At 38.2% G+C, this 24418-nt stretch overlaps 1 protein-coding gene across 1 annotated transcript; it reads right to left on the bottom strand.

Moving 5' to 3' along the window:
- Positions 1–492: 492 nt before the first annotated feature.
- Positions 493–24272, bottom strand: PPP2R3C (protein phosphatase 2 regulatory subunit B''gamma). Its single transcript, XM_044231434.1, has 13 exons — positions 24018–24272; positions 18736–18863; positions 15944–16048; positions 15041–15153; positions 14202–14299; positions 12724–12794; positions 10588–10720; positions 10119–10174; positions 9966–10041; positions 9143–9279; positions 6549–6686; positions 3825–3884; positions 493–799 (listed from the first exon to the last, which is right to left on the bottom strand). Exons 1-13 carry the CDS (start codon positions 24064–24066, stop codon positions 611–613), a joined length of 1353 nt encoding a protein of 450 aa, XP_044087369.1. The 5' UTR covers positions 24067–24272; the 3' UTR covers positions 493–610.
- Between the last annotated feature and the right edge of the window lie 146 nt (positions 24273–24418).

Genomic DNA, 24418 nt, shown 5'->3' with positions numbered 1-24418 from the left:
CTTTAACAAAATGGAGTTGAGTTTTATAAAATGTGACCCTGGTACTGGTTAATAAAGCTAGACAGATTATTTTATACCAGTGATTTTAATTAAGTGGAAGAGTAACTTGAATACTTTTTACTGAAATAGCTTATAAAAAGAGGTATCATCTCCAAACACTACTAACCCAGAAAAGAAATGGCTCTATTCTAATGAATGGGAAGTTTATAATCTATGATACAGGGAATACTTTTAGAAGACTTGAGGTTAAATAACCACATATAAACTATCCCTCAAATATTTAATGTCTTAATGTCTAATGTCAGAAATATCCCATGATAACTTCCTTTATATCTAAAGATTATACAGATTTAAAGTGGATTCCTACCTTTATCAAATCACACTTGCTATATTTGAGCTAAGTGCAACAAGAATTTAATACATCCCAAAACCATATTTGGTCCTATTGATTCCAAACTACTGCAACCAAAATTCCAATAACCAGAACATTTGTTGTGTTCTATAGGCATATAAAGTGTTTTATTTAGGCTGTTTCTAAGGATTGTGCTTGAAAGGTTTTGTGTGCAGCATTTAAGCTTATCTTAATGAACACAGTCTCGTCTTTGAGAGATCATGTATCGTCAAGGTCTGCAGAGTTTTCATTGTCATTTGCAACAAGAGCTTCTCTGTTCTCATAAGTCCAGAAGCCATTCAGGTCGATTAGAATGGTGGTGACTGTGTCTCCTTGATTACTGTTGATTAAATCCTGAAGAGAGATTTTCAAAGGATCCTTTGGTTTAACCATGTCAAAGATTTCATCCTGTGAGAGAGAGAAAAACACAATGAAATCTGTATCTGATCCACTAAATTTCTATTATACTTTGATGTGAAATACAAGGCTGGCACTTGAGCTTATGTAAAATTTTTTGATCTCGTTTTTTTTTTTCCTTTCCAGTTCACACACAGGCAATCTCCTTTTCTTTATGTACAATCACAGAATTTTACTGAAAGATTACTTAGGTATATAATAGCTATCCATCCCCCTTTCCTTCTCCTCCCGCCCTTTTTTAAAAAAGATTTTATTTATTTATTTGACAGAGGGGGCTGTAGAGCACAAGCAGGGGGAGCAGCAGGCAGAGGGAGAAGGAGACTCCCTGTGGAGCAGGGAGCCTGACTCAAGACTCCATCCAAGGACCCTGGGATCAAGACCTCAGCTAAAGGCAGATGCCTAACTGACTGAGGCACCCAGGTGCCCCACTCTCCCTCATCTTAAAAGAGAAAGAAACTGAGGCTCCGAGTTTAATCTAATCCAAAGGACATAGCTAATTAGTGGCAAAACTAATGCAGCATTCTTTGAATACATGTTAAGTATCCTAAACGTTTCTATTGTCTTTTAATTGGTGGTGATGTATGGTCTTGGTTTAAGTGCAAACTCAGCTCCAGCTAAAAACATAAATGCTTCCATTGGGCTCTCTGCTCAGCAGGGAGCCTGCTTCCCTCTCTCTCTCTCTGCCTGCCTCTCCATCTACTTGTGATTTCTCTCTGTCAAATAAATAAATAAAATCTTTAAAAAAAAAAAATTAAAGGGACGCCTGGGTGGCTCAGTGGGTTAAGCCGCTGCCTTCGGCTCAGGTCATGATCCCAGGGTTCTGGGATCGAGTCCCACATCGGGCTCCTTGCTCGGCAGGGAGCCTGCTTCTCCCTCTGCCTCTGTCTGCCTGTGCTCACTCGCTCTCTCTCCCTGTCTCTGAAAAAAAAAAAAAAAAAAAATTAAAAAAAAAAACCCATAAATGCTTCCAAAGTCAAGATAATGACAAACTTCATTTCCAATATAGAGGTCAACCTTTTATACTCTGGATTTAAGATGGGTGGTGGGTGGGGAGGTTCATTTTTGAAGAATTAGTCATATTAAAGAATTAGTCATCCAGAGTGACAATGAAATTGTGCTAAAATTTACTGGAATAGATGAAAATAACTTCTATATTACGAGGTATACTGTATGAGTATTTACAAGGAATTAGGTACATGTTTATTTATCTTTTTGTAGTAAAATTACTCAGAAGATATACTGGCATTTAAGGATGCAAACTACATTTTAAAAAGATTAGAACAATTCGGGCTGCCTGGGTGGCTCAATCAGTTGGGCATTGGACTCGATTTCAGCTCAGGTCATGATCTCAGGGTTGTGAGCTCAAGCTCCACGCTCAGTGCAGAGTCTGCTTGTCCCTCTACCTCCGGCTGCTTACATGTGCATGCCCTCTCTAAATAAACAAACAAATAAAATAACTCTTTAAGGGTGCCTGGGTGGCTCAGTCGGTTAAGTGTCTGCCTTCAGCTCAGTTCATGATCCCAGAGTCCTGGGATCAAGCCCCACATGGGGCCCCCTACTCCACAAGGAGTCTGCTTCTCCCTCTGCCCCGCCTCCCACTCATTCTCTCAATCTCCCTCTCTCTCTCTAATAAACAAAATCGTAAAAAAAAAAAAAAAAGATTAAAACAATTCAGGTAAATGAAATGTATGAGCTCTTCATCTTGTATGTTTATGAAACCTCTTTTTCTAGGTTAGTAGCAATTTAAAATTACTAGTTCTTAGGTTGTTTGTTGAATAGCTTCAGATGTGTCTCATTTATATTAAACTAAAATAGCCCTTTATTTTATACTTAATTAAAATCAGATGGTTATTTTATTATACTACTTAATGTGAACCTGAATCTATATTAGGTACTGTAGGTTTTTTACAGCTGGTGAAAGTCTGACTTTGAAAATGAAGCATTAGCCTGTGTTTCAAATAGTGGTTGTTTTCATATTGTAGGATTGATAGCTCCTTAATAATACAAAAGCAAGTAAGACCTCTGAAGGAGTAGATTTAAAAAGTGCCCAAACCTAAATACATTTGACCTTTGAACAACACAGATCAGAAATGCATGGGTCCAGTCAGACGTAGATATTTTGGATAAATACATTATATTGTAAATGCATTTCCTTTTCTGATGATTCTCAGTTACATTTTTTCTCTAGCTCCATTTTTAAGAATTATAGTATGTTAAACATATACAAAATATGTGTTAGCTGACTATGTTACTGTTTATGTGAAGCTTCTAGTCAACAGTAGGCTATGAGTAGTTAAGTTCTGGGGGGAGTCAAAAGTTCTACATGGATTTTCAGTTGCATGGGAGAGGGGCATTACTTCTAACTCCTGTGTTGTTCAAGGGTCAACTGTAGGTTACCAAGATTAAAAATTCATTTTACACTGGAATAGGCTGCCAAAGGATGCAGGCTATATTTGATTCTCTTTTCAATCAAAATGAATGAATGCTTCCAATGAAAATACAGTTTGACAATGCTAACATTATAAACTATGCAACTCATTATTCCAAGTGTGGTCTCAGTTTCTAATGATTTAAATATTGGTTCAGAATAAATAACAGCAAATACTTGGTTCAGTTCAGTACTTTGTATTCGTAAATTTCTTTCATACAAAATTTCACTTAATATAGATGCTTATCTGCTATTATATTATTTTTTAAAAGATTTATCTTAGAGCACGTGTGTGCACGAGCAGGGGGAGGGGCAAAGGGAGAGAGGGAGGGGAAAGAGACTCCCCACAAAGCCCGATGTGAGCTCCATCCCAGGACCCTGAGACCATGACCTGAGCCAAAACCAAGAGTCAGACTCTTAACTGACTGAGCCACGCAGGCATCCCAACTGGTATCCCAAAAGAACATGTAAGGGGCACCTGGCTGGCTCAGTCGGTAGAACATGTGGCTCCTGATCTCAGGGTCATGAGAGTTCAAAAGCCCCCATTGGGTACAGAGCTTACTTAAAGAAAAGAAAAGAGAAGGTAACCTTGACATCTTGAAATGAAACAGGATCTTGTCCATGGATTTTCATAAGTTCCTGTATGGCCTGTATGGGTAAGAATAAGTCTGTAAATAAAAAATATACCACAGCCCCCTTCCCGTCCCATGGCCCATTCTAGTCCCACATCTTTTCCTATCAGACCACAAGCTTTATCATTTCAACCATTCTTGCCAATGTTCTCAACTTCCTTGAACTTGCTTCCCATCCAGTCAGCAAAACTTAAACAATGATCAGTGTAACCATCAACCTTTATAGATCTCTATCTTGCTATTGAGAATTCCAGAAAAAAGTAGACAAGGCCGCAGGTTATTACTACCATAAAGGAATGGTCTCCAACCTCCCATGGGTCTTTACATGGCCTAGCAATTATTCTGTTATGCCTGATCCCTGCATTTTCCAGGAATGCTGTGCATATCTTTACCATTTTTTTTTTAAAGATTTTATTTATTTATTTGACAGAGAGAGATCACAAGTAGGCAGAGAGGCAGGCAGAGAGAGAGAGGAGGAAGCAGGCTCCCCGCCGAGCAGAGAGCCCGATGCGGGACTTGATCCCAGGACACTGAGATCATGACCCGAGCCGAAGGCAGCGGCCCAAGCCACCGAGCCACCCAGGCGCCCCACCTTTACCATTCTTTAAGACACCCAATCTGCCACCTCTGCCTCCCACCCTGTATTATGCTTTATACTTGACAGAAAAAAAAAAAAAAGTAAGCCTCCCTCAAACTCCCTTTTATAACAAAGCCTTTAACAAAAAAACACAGAACAAAAAAGAAAAAAAACTATCCTACCGTGATCCAGGTGGACTAGTAAGTATTTTAGGTGAGAATCATTCACTAGAAAATGTGAAGCTTAAAATTCTTGGTAAAGAAGTGAATAAATATGTTGCAGAGTAGTCTGTATGTGGTGCCCCCGATACCAGCATGTGCACAGGTTATCTCTTTGCAGCAGGTGAGAATCTGAGTATACTCACAGCCACTAGAGCCACAGACCTGGAGACAGGGTCGAGTGCACCATCTAGGCTGACCTTGATCAGTGGGATACTGATAAAGACTCTATGAACAGCTTAGGACTGCAGGATGCAGCCCCAGTAAGTATTTACCTTAACCCATATAACCAAGCCTAAATATTTTGATAAAATAAATGTATAAAATATTTTAAGAACAAAAATTTTACTATTCTAAGAGAAGATACTGTAAAGAACTCTTTATGAAAAAGGGCTGAGGGGCACCTGGGTGGCTCAGGTGATGATCCCAGGGTCCTGGGATCAAGACCCCCATCAGGCTCCCTGCTCTGCAGGAAGCCTGCTTCTCCCTTCCCACCCCACCTGCTTGTGTTCCCTCTCTTGCTCTCTCTCTCTCTGACAAATAAATAAAATCTTAAAAAAAAGAAAAGAAAAAGGGTTGAATGTTTAATTTCTAAAAATATTTAGTTTGTTTTTCTAAAACTGAATTTTCATTTAATAGGTCTGCCTGAAGTGGGGCATTGATAGGATGAGTTGGTGTTATACTCTCAGATTAGCCATGGATTCAATTTTTAAAAAATGTATCCTAATACTGCAATTGTAGTTTATCCTAATATTGGTAGTCATTACTGTCTAGGAAATCATTATGGAAGTTTTAGGGGATTTAACATAAAACTATGAATTTTACATACTATGAAACTCAGAACCAAACAGTTATTTTTAAAGTATCCCAAATATTTAAATGGAAAAAGGAAAAGCCTCTAGGAAAAATGTTTTGTGACAAAGATGTGAAAATGTCATTTTTTATTGTTTAAAAAAAGCCGTTTCTTCCTACTGTTCTTAACCATATTTTAACCAAAAATTAGTCATCTAAAAACTAGCCCTAGAAATAAGGTAATAGTGAAATACTACTGTACAAAACTGTTCCACCAAATAGAAAAGTTACCATTCAAATTTAGGACTGATTTGTCTTAAAAGGGCAGACATTCCTATTTTTACACTCTGTGCATCTGAATGCTCATCAAATAAGATACATTCAAATTTTCCTTCTCAGAACTCATCACATTATTCTCTGAGACCACCTAAGGCACAAAATAAGCACTTCAGCAAATCTGTTTTCATGCTGAAATGCAGCATGCAATAACTTTAAAATTATTAAAATAAATACTTATTTTTTACAGCACAGCATTTAAAAGAATCTACTACTACCAAAGTCTGCAAAACTTCTACCTTTTCTGAACTGTTTAACTGAAGCTTCTGAAGGATTTTACACTAGTTTTTGATCACCAATGCACAAAATTTCTCATGTATGTCTGCATCTCCAATGGCCAGTATAGCCCCTGACAGATATTTATACATTTTAATGCTCTACAACTAATCAAATCAGCTTTGCTTTAGTCTACTTATATTTTTTCAAAAAATAGAAAAAAACAAAACTAAAAGACTTATTTTCTTCTAAAATCTGTTAGTAAATTGGGATGTCTGGGTGGCTCAGTAGGTTAATTAAGTGTTCAACTCTTGATTTCAGCTCAGGGTTTAGTCAGGGTTGGGAGTTGAAGCCCCATGTTGGGGCTTCAATACTTAAAAAATATTAATAATATCTGTTAGTATACCCTTTTGTTATACTTAAATATCACAAATTAGATAAAATTGTTACTGCCTAGATAATTTAAATCAATTTAATATTGTATATATAAGTATAATATTATCTTAAGGAACAATGACTCATTTACACAAATGAGACTTACCCTAAAAAAGTAATTAAGTGAAAAGACATTCAGATATCCTTTGTTCTCAATATCAAGTAATTTGAAAATATACTGCAGAGCTGCCGGCTCTTTTCGATTTTCTAATGCAAGAACAAAGTCCAGGTAGGTTTTATAGTCCTATAGAAAAGAAGATGACATTCGTTAGAAGTCTTGTTTGGAATTAACTTTTCAATTGAATAATGATTTAAAGCTATTTTACAATCAAAGATGGCAATTTTTAAAATTTAAATTCAATTAGCCAACATATTTTTTAAAGATTTTATTTATTTGAGAGAGAGAGAGAGAGACAGAGAGATCATGAGCAGGGGGAGGGGCAGAGGAAGAGGCAGGCTCCCGATGTGAGACTTGATCCCAGGACCCTGGGATCATGACCTTAGCTGAAGGCAGATGCTTAACTGACTCGGCTGCCCAGGTGTTCCTCAATTAACCAATTTATAGTACACCATTAATTGCATATAACAGTGCTCTTCACATGACACTGCTCATCACCCCATTACCCCATCCCCCCCACCTACTGCCCCTTCCACAACTGTTTCCCAGTCAAGAGTCTCTCAGAAAAATGGCAATTTTTAAAAAAATATGAAATGAGATATCCATTTGTATACTTAATATTGGTTTCTAGAAATTCTACAAAGCAGTTAATCTGTATAGGACAGTTTGGGGATATAGCTCATTTTCTTATGAGAGAGTTGCTCTCTTTAGAAGTAATTTTGTTTTATTATGCCTTTGAAGTAGATAGGACAATGACTAAGCTATTATACAATGCCACTAAATTAGTACCTTCTTTTCAGTGTGGTAAGGTTGTAAAAAAAAAAAAAAAAAAAGAAGAACCAGTTTATCTGGAATGAATAGAACAGTACATTTAAATAGTTATTTTGAAATATTTTAAACATTTTAAAATCAGATAAGAATAATAATAAGCCGGGGTACCTGGGTAGCTCACTGGGTTAAAGCCTCTGCCTTTGGCTCAGGTCATAATCTCGGGGTCCTGGGATGGAGCCCCGCATTGGGCTCTCTGCTCAGCAGGGAGCCTGCTCCTCTCTCTCTCTCTCTCTCTCTCTCTCTCTGCCTGCCTGCCTCTCTGCCTACCTGTGATCTCTTTCTGTCAAATAAATAAATAAACTCTTAGAAAAGAATAAGCCATCTTAAAAATACCCAATATTATACAGTGAACTGAAACTGTTCTCATCCAAAAGACAAAAAACCACAAATGAAAGCCAGAAAGACATGAAGAAAACAGAAAGCTTTCTCTACAAAAAAGGGATACTCATTACTTTTTTTGCACGGTGAAAAGAACACTTTGGATATTACACTTAGAAAAAATTTTATATTCTCGTAGTTTTTTTAGGCTAAGATTAAGAATTCCTTTTTGTGTGAACTGCAGTATAAAGAGCTAAAGAGATGCAGCCTCATCACGGTCTAAGTCCATCCATAGTTGTAGCCTCTGACTGTATTCACCAGAAGTCATTAGTCCACTACAAGCTCCTCATTGTCGACTGTAGACAGCTGTAGGAGTCACAAAGCAGAGTTCCCCCTTTTTCCCATAATGCTAGCTAAAAATGGTGTTTAGAAAACTGCTATTCAAGCTAAGTGATAAAACCTAAAAACACCAATTCTCCTCTGAAAATATGACCATTTCTTAAGTGTCACTGGTTTGATAATTTATCACATCCTTAACACATGTTTTTAATAGCAAGAATGGTGATTTTAAAATGCTAGGTAAAGAGCACCTGGGTAGCTCAGTGGGTTAAAGCCTCTGCCTTTGGCTCAGGTCATTATCCCAGGGTCCTGGGATCAGACCCCACATTGGGCCCTCTGCTCAGCAGGGAGCCTGCTTCCTCTTCTCTCTCTCTCTCTCTCTGCCTGCCTCTCTGCCTACTTGTGATCTCTGTCAAGTAAATAAATAAAATCTTAAAAAAAGAAATAAAATGCTAGGTAGAATTTCCTTAAGTATTGTGCATTGTTGTGGTAAGAGGACAGGGCATGTTAATCAGTAGCTACTAATACAGACACTTACAGAAAGTAATAAAACCTGATTCTTAGATTTAAATCACGGCATCTGTGGTACACTATCTGATCTGGAAATTTAATGAACTATCTACATCTACATGAAAAGAGTCAACAGGATTTGCCGATTTTTCAGATTTTTTTTTCTCCCCTAATCCATACTCCTTAGGGGAGGTGGGCAGGGTAGATGGGCTAAAAGAGTGATGGATATTAAGGAGGGCACTTGTTGGGATGAGGACTGGGTGTTGTAGTAAGTGATGAATCACTAAATTCTTAATATTACACTACATGTTAACTAACTGGAATTTAAATAGAACTTGAAACATTAAAAAGAGAGATACACTGATAATGAAATGAAAAAATTATTAAAATTTTATATTTGTCCTGAGTCCATAATGTTTTTAAGGAAATTTACCTTAAGATGAGAGGCTCCAAAATTCACAATTTGATTAGTTCAGACTTTTAAAGATACTGATATAAAAATAATGCTGTATCACATCAAGGGAAGGGTTTGTGAAAACTGTGGGAGCCTAAATTTTTAAAACTTATCAGATTTAAACTACTACCATTTCTCCATCATAAGTGAGACACTCCTGGAAAACACGATCTAAGAAGACGTTGGTCATGGTTGCTGTTCCATAGCGGGAGAGTTCTTCTTTACTGAGCATACCATTGTGATCCTTATCAAGATTCAAATACTGGCCTTGGGAAGAAAAATGATAAAAAGACATTTATGACCAAAATAAAAATCTAACTGAGGACAAAAGAATAAACACCAGAAGTTCTTTTTATTGGTTAATACTTTGATCTTCAAACTATATTAGGGTAGTGCCCTGCACTCTCTATCACCACAGTCCCTATGCTCTGCATATAGCCATGGCCTTTGGGCTATTGCCATCATTATCTGTTTTCAGTTTGCAACCTTTAAGAACTTTCCTAGGTTTCAAAATTAGAGACAGGGGTGAATAAAAAACACTTTGACATGCTGGCTCTTGAAAGCAGAGATCAAGGATGCCAAAAGGAATCCGAAGACCACCCAAGAGAATAATGGAGCATACTAATGAAATTAAAGGAAAAAGCAAACAGTCCCTAGAACACTTGCCACTGTGGACGCTGACAGCAGTGGCATTTTATCACAATGCAAGATAATGACTGATGTTCATAATGATGTTCCTGAGTCAACAAGAAAGGATCAAATTACATTCTGTATGTTCTATTAAAGAGCAAGAAAATGACAAGTAAATTTTAGTAACCTAGAATACTAGCTCTTAAGGTAATTAGAATACGTTCATCCTAAGATAAATAAGCCTATGTATAAAACTGCCCTTTGAATGCTAATTAACTGAGGAATGGATCATTCAAATTTTAGCATTATGACAAGAACCATACCATATACCCTTAGGGCAGAAGGTGCAGAAAACCAATTAGTTTCTTGACTCTCCTTGGACAGTTCCTCATCCCTTAACTAAATAAACACAGAGACATAATTAGAAGATAGTAACTGTCAAGTGATATAATTAGGTGTTTAAAAAACATATTTACCTCCAATAAATCATCTAGGAAGCTGCATGCTAAAATATCTTGAATTTTAATCTTCCCTTTAAAGAACAAACACAGTTTCATTTTTTAAAAAAGAGGAACTCAATATAAAGGCATTATTTTAGAAGAGTAATCACACAATTGATATTTTAAAGCTTCATATCTTTCATCAAGAACAGCTCTCCAGTATATTACAAATCAGGGATAGCAAATCATTTCAGAATAACTGGTTTCTTAGAACCAGAAGGAGTCAATGTTTATCCAGTTCATACATCACTTTGGAGATGAAGAAGCTAAGAAGTTAGGTGACATGCCCACTGTCACAAAGTTGGTTCTAGATGGTGCAAATAAATCATAAAAGATCTTTATATATTAAAGGCAATGACATAGTAGAAAAATGAATGACATTTTCAAGACTTTAGTTATTGAGATTTAGAATAATATCCTTATAACATCTAAGATTTTCTTTTACCTGTTCTTAGAGGGTCTAAAAAGAAGAAGAATTTCCTAACTGCTGTACAGACATAGAAGGAGTAAAAAGACTTTTCCAGCCCATCTAATTGTGGCAAAGTAGGGATAAGTTCCAATATATAGTTTTCTAAATCCTGAAAGAAAACAAATCAAAACGTTAAAGAGTTAACTGTCCAATCTTGTTTCTTTGTTAGACGCTGGAATGCTGAATTTCAGTCCTAAAAATTATTCAGCATTAATACTATATTAGTGATAAAATAAAATCATAACTATGTTAGTGGTAAAACCTATATTGTTTTGCTTTTTGTTTCAATTTTAACATTTCTGAATAAGCAATATATTTGGTATAATTCCAAAATCAAAAAGAACAAAAAGGGGGTGCCTGGGTGGCTCTGGTCCTGATCTCAGGGTTCTGGGACAGAGCTCTGCATTGGCCCCCCTGCTCAGCGGGGTGCCTGCTTCTTCCTCTGCCCCTCCCCCTACTTGTGCTTTCTCATACTTGGTTTCTCTCTCAAATAAATAAAATCTTGTATTTATTTTTAAATTTTTTAAAAAGATTTTATTTATTTGAGAAAGACCGAGATAGCAAGAGAGAGCACAAGCAGGGAGGAGAAAACTTCCCACCTACCCCCTATATTTTATACTCCCACCAGCAATGTGAAGGCTAAACCAACAGTTCCCAAACTGTGCCCCAGGAATGCTTCAGTAAACTCACAGGGGTGCAGTAGGATATTAAAAAAATTTCAGGGAAACAATGACTTCACCAAAGAGTGCAAAACAGATGTGGCTATGAGCTAGAGCTATGACCTCAAGATAGATATTATCACATTATTAATTAACACATTATCAATTATCAATTAGCACATTATCAACACTAATGGGGATACATGCTTTTTTGATGACATAAATCTTTGCGAAGCTAGGTTCTTGATGGTTGTCACAAAGCAAGTACGACACAGAAGTTAGTGTGGAACGGGAAGTGAAGGACAACTGTCCAATCTTAACTGCCAGGATTGACTAGCCATACAGTGTGCCCCATGGGCACAATTTCCATTAGTATTTGTAATTTAAGAATGAAGCAAAAATATTACTTTCAACTTAGGTGTATTTTTTTTTCAAATGGCTAATATAATAAGCTTAATAAATGCTTTCATAAATTGTTCAGAACTAATAAATGAAACTGTTAGGTATTTCTTTTGACCTAAAAGCACTATGCAGAAATTACTGAGATACTAAAGGCACTGCAAATTGAGAGTTTGGGAAATCATGCCGTATTATATATTCCCTTCTTTTTTTTTTTAAAGATTTTATTTATTTATTTGTCAGAGAGAGAGAGGGAGAGAGAGCAAGCACAGGCAGACAGAGAGGCAGGCAGAGGCAGAGGGAGAAGCAGGCTCCCTGCCGAGCAAGGAGCCCGATGTGGGACTCGATCCCAGGACGCTGAGATCATGACCTGAGCCGAAGGCAGCTGCTTAACCAACTGAGCCACCCAGGCGTCCCTATATATTCCCTTCTTAAAAGCATTATCAAACTTTCTGTTCTTTGTAAGCCTGAAAAATTCCTGGTGCTAACATTTGTAACACTCATGAATAATGAAAAGTTTTCCTCTTTCTTCAATGATTTTTAATCCTGTTAAAACATTACATTCTTGGGGCGCCTGGGTGGCTCAGTGGGTTGGGCCTCTGCCTTCATCTTAGGTCATGATCCTAGGGTCCTGGGATCAAGCCCCAAGTCAGGCTCTCTGCTCAGTGGGAAGCCTACTTCCCCCTCTCTCTCTGCCTGCCTCTCTGCCTACTTGTAATCTCTCTCTCTATATCAAATAAATAAATAAAATCTTTAAAAAACAAAAACAAAAACAAAAAACTCCACTACATTCTTTTAATTTTCTCCTTTGATAAGCTATTTTCAAAAGTTGGAGAAAAAGAATCTAGAAAAGATTTTTGTGGTCAATATATACTTTGGGGGGGTGAATGAATATGAAAATATTCATTTTAAAAGATTTTTAGTAACACATTATTTGTGAAAACAAACAGAATCAGAGAAAGAAAAATAAAATCACCTTTGATCCCAACACTCAGTGATAACTATTGTTAACATTCTGTATCTATAGAAGTTATTAAAATAGGTTAATACTTACAGATTCCCGAAGGTATCCTTGTCCAGCAACATCATATAAACTGAGTCCTATTCTTGTCTGATGAAGCCAAACTAACAATAAAGATATAATATAATCTTAAGAGCTGTCCTTTAGTATATATACGGATAAAAGGAGATAAACAGCTAGATTAGAGGGGCAAACTAATAACTTTACATACTTCTTCACACACACATATATTACTTATCCAGTAACCCTAAAATTGTATCAAAATATACCATAGAATTAATGGCAGGTATCAACAATTCTACCCTGCCTAAAGTGACAATAAAGTTGATGCCCTTCAAAATATTTTTTTTTTTTAAGTAATTTCTACACTCTACACGGGCTCAAACTCATAGCCCCGAGATCAAGAGTTGCATGCTCCACTGACTGAGCCAGCCAGATGCCTTACCTTGTGATTTTCATAGTTAATGTTCTTTTCTCTATCTTACTTTATTGTAAGAATACAGTATATAATACATGTAAGATATAAAACATGTTAATCAACTGTTGATGTTATTGGTAAGGTTTCCAGCCCAAAACAGGCTCTTAACAGTTCAGTTTTTGGGGAGCCAGAACTTATACTCAGATTTTTGACTACACGAGAGGTTGGTGCCCCAAACCCTGTGTTCTTCAAGGGTCAACTATATATTGGTAAAACAGAACTACCAGTGAATTAAAATCATTTAAATCACTACATTAAAACTCTTGGTTCAGCTTTTTAAAATTTAATTTAATTTTTAAAAATGATTTTATTTATTGATTTGACAGAAATCACAAGTAGGCAGAGAGGCAGGCAGAGAGAGAGGGGGAAGCAGGCTCCCTGCTGAGCAGAAACCCCGATGTGGGGCTTGATCCCAGGACCCCGAGATCACGACCTAAGCCAAAGGCAGAGGCTTAACCCACTGAGCCACCCAGGTGCCCCTCTTGGTTCAGCTTTTAATATATAACTCTTAGCTAGTATCTTTAGGATACATGTTTTTGTTTTGTGTTATTTATAATAATGAACCCAAATTTATGGTAGAATATCTTGGCTCTAATAAGTTCCTCCAGGAGAGAATCAGAAAAATAAAAAATAAATCTGCATCAAAAAGTAAGAAATTCTGCTCTTCAGGGGTGTGTGGGTGGCTCAGTTAAGCATCTCAATCTTTTTTTTTTTTAAGCATCTCAATCTTGATTCTGGCTCCGGTCAGGGTCTCAGGGTCCTGATATCCAGCTGTGTGTTAGGCTCCCCGCTGGGCATGGAGTCTGCTTGGGATTCTCTGTCTCCCTCTGTCCCAACACCTACCCTCCAACCCTGACTCATGCGTGTTCTGTTCTCCCTTTTACAAAAGAAAAAAAAAAGGAAGAAAGAAATTCTGCTATTTATTCAAATTTACTAAGAGAGTTGTTTCACAGAGAAGAAGTATTGTAAAAGCATGTACGAAAACCTCCTTGATTCCCAGATAAGAGTTTAAACACAGTGAAAATGAAATCACCTTTTCTCATGACATAATTGAAGAACTGCATGATAGAAATTCTTCCGTAAGAGTCTGTATGAAGGAGTTTAGCGAAGACTTTTGCTGTGAAAAACTGCCTAAGGAAAGGAAACAAAGATTAAAATTATCTCCCAACAGAGCAAACATACTGAATTAGCAAACTGCATGAATTCAAACAATTAAAAACCAAAATGAAAAAAATCAAAGTGAGAACCACAGTTCAAAACTTAAAATACTGTCAGACATCTTTGAATTTTATTGTTTTAAGAATGAAAGGTTAAAACAACCCAAAAAAGAATGAAAACCTATATCCTTGCATATAAATGTACTATATATATATATATATACACACACACACACACACATACATACAGTGTATAGTATATAAATACACTATATTATAAACTATTATTTTTAAAATACATTAACATATAATGTGTTATTTGCTCCAGGGGTTCAGGTTTGTGAATCATCAGGCTTACACATTTCACAGCACTCACCATAGGACATACCCTCCCCGATGTCCATAACCCAGCCACCCTATCCCTACCCCTAGTCCCCAGCAACCCTCAGTTTGTTTTTTGAGATTGAGTCTCTTATGGTTTGTTTGCTCCCTCCGGATCCCATCTCGTTTCATTTTTTCCTTCTAAACCATCTGTTTCTTTTAATAACTTCATGCCAATGTAATTTGTTTGACTAAATAGTTTTAAAATTTCATTAATAACTGAAAGGACTCAAACTGTCACACAATTGACTTATATTTTCATTGATATTTATTTTCGGCATTTAAAATGCTAACACAACATATTCCTTTGTTAATTATACTTAATGAAACTTACTTGCACTTTGGTCCAGCTTTGTCACCAACCTTTAGAAAATTTTCATAATTAATCATTGCTTCCTCTCCAATCATAGGCGGTGTCTGGTGCTTATCCAGCAAAAACCATAAGTTCTTAGGAGAATTCCAGAAATGAAGATGTTATAGTTAATAAAACAAAATTTAACATCAGTTAAATGTGTTATTTCCATTAAAATGATAGTCTGATAGTAGAGATTTAATAGTAAGCTGAATCTCATTCCCTATTATCCTTTTGATTACTAATAACATAATACAAATAGCTGGCATTTACTGAATGCCCAAGTTTAAAGTTTTCATGTATGGAACCTCTTTTTTTTTTTTTTTTAATTTAAGCTTTTTTAAATTATTGTGTTCAATTAGCCAACATATAGTACATCATTAGTTTCTGATGTTGTGTTTAACGATTCATTAGTTGCACATCACAACATGTGCCCTCCTTAATGCCCATCACCCAGTTATTCCATTCCCCAATGCTACAGTACCTCTTTAATCCATATAACTATGTGATGCAGAGAGATACTATTATCCTTACATCACAGATGACAACTGAAGCACAGAAATGTTAAGTCCATTGCCCAAGGCACAGAGCATGGCTAGGAGGTGAACCCCCAAAGTCTGACCCTATAGTAGTGTTTCTCAACATTGGCCTCACATTAGAATCATGTAGGGACTTAAAAACAAAACAAAACAAAACATAACATCTTGAGGAGCTGGTGCCCAGGCAAGCTCTGTAGTTGATTTTGGTAGGACTCACTGCTCCAGGGCCTGTGTGTTCACCCACTCAGCAGCTGTGGCTCCATTAAGACACCCTGAGGTCCTGTTTGACTTTTGTATAAATAAAAAAATGGCTAAGGTCCAAAGCAACCTTTAATCCTTTTCTTACCTGTAATTCTTCATTATCTAACAGTTCTCTGCTTTTCCTCTGCAGAAAGACAGCTCTGGATTCCTCTCTTAATTTTTGTAGTAAGACTTCATCTTCAGCCGGCAGCTAAAAATACACTAGAGTTAATTTCTACACTTCAATTCTAGACTATTATTGGATTATGTAAAATATACTGCGCATCATAAAGTAACTACATATTGCATTGCCTCAAATTATGTTTTGTATCTCAATTTTGCTTAACTTCAAGTTATCATTCATTCAGAAAGTTCATTTAACAAAAAGAGATCCAGAGAGAATTCAATGATCAGTAAGGCCAGATCCCTGCCTAGAAAGAGCTAACGGTCTAGCCCAAGTTTGATTTTATATTCTTAGAGCACTCTTTCCACTCTAACTTTAGACTGACAAAAGAATTAAATTAGAACTAACTGGGGCGCCTGGGTGGCTCAGTGGGTTAAGCCGCTGCCTTCGGCTCAGGTCATGATCTCAGGGTCCTGGGATCAAGTCCCGCATCGGGCTCTCTGCTTAGCAGGGTGCCTGCTTCCCTTCCTCTCTCTCTGCCTGCCTCTCTGCCTACTTGCGATCTCTCTCTGTCAAATAAATAAATAAAATCTTTAAAAAAAAAAAAAAAAAAAAGAACTGAAGATACATGGTCTTAGCAAAGTATGCCTTCTGAGCTTGAATGATCGTACTTCTTGGAGATGGTCAAGCCCGGGTCTGTTATGTTCACCTCCTAGGCAGACAGTCTGCTCGCTGTGGTGATTTCCATAAACAGGGCTTTAAAATGACTAATTCCAGCTCAACGTCAAACAATTTGCTTCGAGGATTTTTTTGTTGTCTGTAACTCAGCCCCGTTAAACCTAGCTAAGCAACCATAGTCAAATTTGTTCTTTCATTTCCAAGAACTAAGATGCCATCCCTCCCATCCAAAGGAATGGAAAAGGAAGAAGCATGAGAGGGTAAGGCTGGGGCTGAGACTGTGATCGTGCTCCACTGGCTAGTCAACCAGCTAGCTAATCAGCCAAGGAGAGAAGTGGTGACTAAAGACTGCAGGTGGTTTCTCCAAAGCAGTGGGAAGACAGAGAGAGAAGAAGAAACAGAAGAACATTCCACAAATCCACATCTGTAGACTGGAGACCATGTGGGATCTGCAAGAGGTCACAGAGAGAAGGAAGAGACAGAAATGGGGTAAAAGGAATTCCTCAGGAACCATAGGGGAGATCAAAAGGTTGCTACTGGTACTTCCAGTACAGGAAAGTTGAGTCCTTGGTTCAGAAATGGGGTCACCTCAACATCTAAGGGCTGTTTCTGGGTAAGATACTATTTCATAATCCTGATTAAATGAGATCATGAATATAAAGTGCTCTGAAGTACATCAGCACTCAATAAACATCAATTCCCTTACTGCTCCCCTAGACTATAAAAGATTTTCAATTGTCTAGTGGACTCTGTTTAAGAAAGTGTGAAATGCATAAAGTGGGAGAAGTACATATGATATGATCCCACTGTTATTAAACACATGTGTACACAGAAGTATGGAGAAGGATTCATGTAGAAATATTTATTTACATCTCTGTGCAATGTTATGGGAAAATATCAGCTATTTTTTCTCTTTTCCATGACAAATGTGGATTAGTCATATATTTTTTTTAAGATTTTATTTTTAAATAATCTCTACACCCAACATGGGGTTTGGACTCATATCCCAAGATCAAGAATCATATGCTCTACTGACTCTAGGGTAGCTAGGCACCCATAGTCATATAACTCTCGAAAGACCAGGAAACAGTATTACAGAAAGGTTTCCAATAAAAATGGTTCACTTGGGGCGCCTGGGTGGCTCAGTGGGTTAAGCCGCTGCCTTCGGCTCAGGTCATGATCTCAGGGTCCTGGGATCGAGTCCCGCATCGGGCTCTCTGCTCAGCAGGGAGCCTGCTTCCTCCTCTCTCTCTGCCTGCCTCTCTGCCTGCTTGTGATCTCGCTCTGTCAAATAAATAAATAAAATCTTTAAAAAAAAAAAAGGTTCACTTGGAAAAGCCTTGTACTTGAAGAAATGTTACAACTATCTAGATAATTCACTTATATTAATACATTGCTCCTAAATATAAGCAAAACAACGTTTATTATCTTTGTAAATAATGTTACAATTGAGTTTAGAAGGTAGAAAATTAAGAGACGTGCAGCTAAAATTTTACAGTTAACTTTTCTATAGTGGTCACACCTTGCATAATACTAAATATATCTTATTCTTTAAGTGGCCTTCAATTTCAGCTGTAAGTAGCTTTCTTAAGGTCTTCCTGTCTTCTGTACTCTCTTTCAAGGAGTTCTTTATGGTTTTGGCACAAGCAAACGTAAGTACAACTCTTCAAGTTTTCCATTTTAATCTATTTTTCAGTTTAACCTTGAGCAAAATGTATTACACCTTAAGAACATGGGTAAAAGACAAAGTTAAAAATGGTAATCAGCCAAGTAAACCTAGACACATGATCCAACAGAATACCTACTGCTAATATCTGTAAAAAAAAATAGGAAGGAAAAGCCTGTAAATCAGCAAAAGGGGGCCAAGTAACAACTTTGTGTTCTTATACCAATTTATATCAAAACTTGAGATTTAAAAGAAAAACCAACTTGAGATTTTATCAATTTCAAAACAACAATAAGATCAAATACAATGAAAGAATATATAAAATTTAAAATACAACCTCTATTTATTTATATAAAAGATTCTGATCCCATCTTAAGAGTTAACATTTCATTTATAAACTCCATGAGACATTTGCTTAGATACCACTTACCCTGTAGTAAAACCGGGGAATGGTCTTATAGAATTCATTTGTGCTTTTTCTATCCCCTTTCCATTCTGAGTAGTATTTGGTAAACAAATCCATTTCTTCATCTTTTAATTCTTGTTCACTTTTTTTTTCTGGTAACAAAACAGATTGAAGGGGGAAGAGCACTTTCAAAATCAGTATTTTTACCTACTTATTTTTTTAGAGAGAGAGAAGAGGGGGAGAGAAGAAAGAGAGGGGGAGAGAAAGAAAGAGAGAGATAATCTTAAGCAGGCTCCACACCCAGTGTGGAACCCAACACAGGGCTCAATCTCACGACCCTGAGATCATGACCTCAACCAAAATCAGGAGATGGGTGCTCAAACTAACTGCGCTACCCAGGCACCCCTTAAAATCAGTATTTGTTTTTACTATGGCGTAATTACAGTGCAAAAAAGACATTTAAAATTGTGCTTATACACTGAACATGTACATTCATTTTCTTGAAGCACCAAGAATTGGAAGAGCCTCCCCTGCATCTTCAAGCACATCTTAGTTGCTCCCTCTACTTCTTTTTGTCACTATACTTGTGTCTTCTTCAAGTCCCTTTCTTCCAGACTTCTGGTATGTTCATGATTCATTCCATCAAAAGTACTTCTTGAGCACCTACTGTGTACAGAACAGTACTAGACACTAGGGTTAGCATGGTGAAAAAACAGATGCAGCCCTTGACCTCATGAAGTTTCGTCCTTTCAATCACTGTTCCTCTACGTAATGGAAACCTCTTCCATCTCAGGCTGCTCTAGCCCCAGCTGGCCTGCTACTGGCCTACAGCTGTCTCCTTCAGTCCATCCCCTGCACTGTGTATTGACCACAGCAACTGGCGCACACTGTTTTTCAGCTCAAGGTCCTGCAATCGTCAAGGAAGCATAAATGTTTATGACTAACCATGACCCCTCAGCTCTTAAGAGGGGTCACCTCTGTCACTTGGTTCCATGGCAAGACCACAGATCTTATCTGCTCCTAAATATACTAAACTTAAATACACTCTCAGATAATTTTTCTCTCCTGGTTATTCAAAACCTGTCATGATACCTACACGTCAGCCTCACTGAAATCTTCAGATCTGTGACCTATTTTCTCAATAGTCTATTTTTCTTCTCCTAGTCTCACTTCTTTCCAATGTGCCAGAGCCATTCCCCTGCATTTCTGCCACATGTGCCAAGTTAATTTTTAACCTTAACTGTTTATTCTTATTTTCTGGCCATTTCTTTTTTGTTAATCTTTTTCCTCATTTCAACTTAGTAGTTTGGCTTCTGAGTCCCAAATGTATGTCACTTACCCAGACATTGTTATTGAACTTTAAATTCATATATTCAAAATAAAATATTTTCATCCTCACCTCCAACATATCTAAAATAATTTTCCCATCCCTCACCTTACTATTCTTCTTCTAATTCCACATTTCCATTCCAGTTAGTGGTATTCATCTAGTCACCCCAGTCCAAATCACTGGAGTCATTTTCATGATTTCACTTATCCTTTTTCATTCAACTATTCTAGGGACAAGCAAGTATGAGTGGACATGTACACATGTGTCCACACCTACATATGGCTTTCAACACAGTGTCAGGGAAAGACTCACTGAAATGAAACTGAGCAAAAAATCTGAAGAAGGCAAGGAAGCAGTCTATGTACATAAACAGGGAGAAGTGCATACCAGGCAAGGACACAGACAGTGCCAAGGCCTTAAGACAAGAGTTTGCCTGGTGTATCCAGGAAAAAAGGAGACAGCCAGTGTGGCTGCAGCAGAGTGAGCCAGAGGAAAGAGTAGATGAGGGAAGGCAGGTAATAAGAGTCAAGGCCATAGGTCATTAGAAAGACCCCGGCTTTTATTCTGGTGAGGGAGAGAGCCAACAGCAGCAATTAGGAGGCTAATGTCCAGGTGACAGATCGTGATGGCCGTGGATTGTGGTGGCTGCAATAGAGGTAGTTAGGAGTAAATATTCTGGATATATTTTCTTAGTCTCAGGATTTGCAGACAACTGCATGTGGGTATCAGACAAAAAGAACAGTTGAAGAGATCTCCAAAGGTTTTGACCTGAGAAGATAGGGAAAGTAACAGGTAAGCAAGTTAGAAAGGAGACCAGGAGTTCAGTTTTGGACAAGTTTAGGATTAAGATACCTATTAGAGTCACCTGACATGGCCACTTAACAAATGGCCATGTCAAGTAGGCAATGAAATATATGAATCTGGCATTTGGAAAGTGGAGATATAAATTTAGGTGACAACAGCAAACATACATTATTTAAAGCCATAAGAATGGCTGATTTCACCATGAAGGTGAGTATAGATGGAGAACAGAAACTGACCAAGGACTTCCTTAGCTTTTGGGCACTCCAATGCGGAGTTGCTGGGGAGAAGAAAACAAAGACTGAGAAGGCATGACTGGTGGGGTGGGAAGAAAACTGAGGGAGTTATGACTCCCAGAAACCAAGAGAGGAAAGTATGTTTAGGGGGAGAGCCAACTACCATATCCTGGCAGGGAATGCCAGCAGGCCAAGTAAAGTGAGGACGAAAAATTGACCACTGGAATAGCAATGGAGAACACTGATGATCTTGACAAGCAGTAATTACAGCACAGATTTAATCAACACTTCTTCTAACAAGCATTGCTGTAAGGGGAGCAGGGAAGTGAGGCATAGCTTAGAGGTAGAAGTTAAGACAACAAGTTTCTTTCTTTCTTTTTTTTTTTTTATTTATCAGAGAGAGAGGAGGGGAGAGAGCGAGCACAGGCAGACAGAATGGCAGGCAGAGGCAGAGGGAGAAGTAGGCTCCCTGCTGAGCAAGGAGCCCAATGTGGGACTCGATCCCAGGACGCTGGGATCATGACCTGAGCCGAAGGCAGCTGCTTAACCAACTGAGCCACCCAGGCGTCCCAAGACAACAAGTTTCTTTAGGGTGAGAGAAACACCACCATGTTCATACAATGATAGTAATGACTGAGAAAGAAAAACTAATGCAGGAGAGAGGGGACAACTGCAGAAATACAACTCTGAGTACCAAAAATGGGATCTGGCACACCGATGAAGAAAACAGCCTTAAATACAAGTTGTACAACCAAAATGATTTGCTTATTATTTATCATCTCTCCCAACACTAAAGCCTAAGTACCACAAGGACAAAGACTTTTGTCTGTTTTGTTTACTGCTATAGCCTAGAATAGTACTTGGTACATAATGAAGATGCAATGAAGTGGGTATTTACCCCAAAGATACAAATGTAGTGATCTTAAGGGACACATGCATCCCAGTGTTTATAGCAGCAATGTTCACAATAACTAAACTAGAGAAAGAGCTCAGATGTCCACTGACAGATGAATGGATAAAGAAGATATGGTATATATATCATGGATTATTACACAGCCATCAAAAATGCAATCTTGCCATTTGCAATGATGTGGATGGAATTAGAGGGTATTATGCCTGAGCGAAATAAGTCATCAGAGAAAGACAATTATATTTCACTCATATGCAGAATTTAAGAAACAAAACAGAGGATCATAGGGGAAGAGAGGAAAAAGGAAACAAGATGAAATCAGAGAGGGAGAAAAACATAAGAGACTTTTTTAAAAATTTTTTTAAAAAAATATTATTTATTTATTTATTTGATAGAGAGAGAGATCACAAGTAGGCAGAGAGGCAGGCAGAGAGAGAGAGGAGGAAGCAGGCTCCCTGCTGAGCAGAGAGCCCAATGCGGGACTCGATCCCAGGACCCTGAGATCATGACCTGAGCTGAAGGCAGCGGCTTAATCCACTGAGCCACCCAGGCGCCCAAGAGACTTTAATTATAGGAAACAAACAGGGTTGCTAGAGGGAAGGGAGGATAGAGGGAGGGGTAACTGGGTGATATACACTAAGGAAGGCATGGGATTTAATGAACACTGGGTATTATATAAGACTGATGAATCACAAACCTGTGCCTCTGAAACCAGTAATATATTATCTGTTAAATAATTGAATTTAAACAAAAAATTTTTAAAAAAATAAAGCAAATTTACTTCAATAAAAATACCTTTTATTGACAGCCAAAAAAAAAAAAAAAAGGAGAGGAGAAAGTACAAGTGACTTTTTTTTTTTGTAAGATTTTATTTATTTGACAGAGATCACAAGTAGGCAGAGAGGCAGGGGGCAGGGAGGGGAGGGAAAAGCTGGCTCCCTGCTGAGCAGAGAGCCTGATGAGGGGCTTGATCCCAGGACCCTGGGATCATGACCTGAGTCGAAGGCAGAGGCTTTAACCCACTGAGCCACCCAGGCGCCCCTGAAATGATATTTCTTACATGGAGTATATTACAGCATGTTTGTCAAAGCTGATGGAAATGATCTAGTGGAGAAGAAAAACTTGATGATATATGAGAGAGAAAGTAAGAACAGAGTGAAGTCAGTGAATAAAAGAAAGGGAACACGATCTGCTGTTGGAGTGGAGGAATTGTCTCAAATACGAATATGGACAGTTCATTTTGAACAGTAAAGGCAAAGTATCTAGGGTGGGGAAAAAGGATCTAGCGTGGGGAAAGGCCTGATAGAAACGGTAAGTGGGGAAAAGTGGGTTTTTTTTCTTTGCACTGACTTTCTCAAATATATACACAAGCTCATCAACTAAAGATACTAGAGGTCTGGAAGATGAAAACTGCCTTAGAGTGTAGGAGAATGAATACGGAGGGAAACGCGGAATACGTGCAAATGAATAACCGAGACACTTGCTTTAGGTTAGAGGACATGAATTCAAAGTGAGACAATTGACCACGGTTCCGTTTTTCTCCAGCCACTTTCGGCTGCCCCGGGGGTACATGTGGAATAAGAGCTTCAGCCAGGCTGGTTAACAAGCAAATGTGAAGGAGGGGAGAAAAGAATAAAGAAAAATTGATTATAAAATCTAAAATGTATAAGAAGGGAAGTGAAAAGTGTTAGTAAAAAGGCATTAAGATCAATCAGTGGGTTATAGGTTGTAGTAGGATCGAAGAACGGTTGGAACCGGGGTCCTCAATTATCCCTCAAAAGCCTCAGTCAAGGCCACGTAACTGAGTGCTAAGATAATTCTTCATTCCCGCAAACCTTTTCCCGGGAAGTGCGGGTCAAACCTCTCAGTACCCCTAAATCACGTCCCATCCGCCTTTGTCAAGAGAGCTTTTATAGAAGCGTAAAGCGAGGCTCCCAGAGGCTGCTCCTCCCCGACCTCCCCCCTACCTGCTGGAGTTTAGGGCCGACCTAACTCTGGAAGCAGCCCCTCCCAAACTCACTGTAGGTACCTGTGCTGGGCGACGCTAACCGCCGGCGAAGAATTTCTTTCCAGTCCATCGCTGACTCCCGCGCAGCAGCTCCTGCATTTGCAGTTCACTAACCGCTCCACCCCCTACTAGCTCAGACTGCAATCACCGCCCAACCCCGTAAAGGTCAGGATCGCTCGAGCGCCATCTTGGACACGGGCGGAAGTGGGCTAACCAGGCAGAAACCCATTATAGCTACTGCGTAGAATACGGCGATCAAGTTAACAGCGGGGAACGCCGACCTGAAACAGACCGAAAAGTGATCTGTTAGGCAGAGCCCAGCTTCCCGAAGTCCAATTTTAAAGGTGCAGGATAAAGAAGCCCACGTATTTATTTCTTTAACTTGGGACTTTGGCGCCTGTGTACCACGTGATTCCAGAGTC

The sequence above is a fragment of the Neovison vison genome, chromosome 13, assembly GCF_020171115.1.
Source record: "Neovison vison isolate M4711 chromosome 13, ASM_NN_V1, whole genome shotgun sequence".
In the NCBI taxonomy this organism is placed as follows: Eukaryota; Metazoa; Chordata; class Mammalia; order Carnivora; family Mustelidae; genus Neogale; species Neogale vison.
Note: the sequence above shows the minus strand (reverse complement) of the source record. Positions and strands in the feature narration are given on the sequence as shown.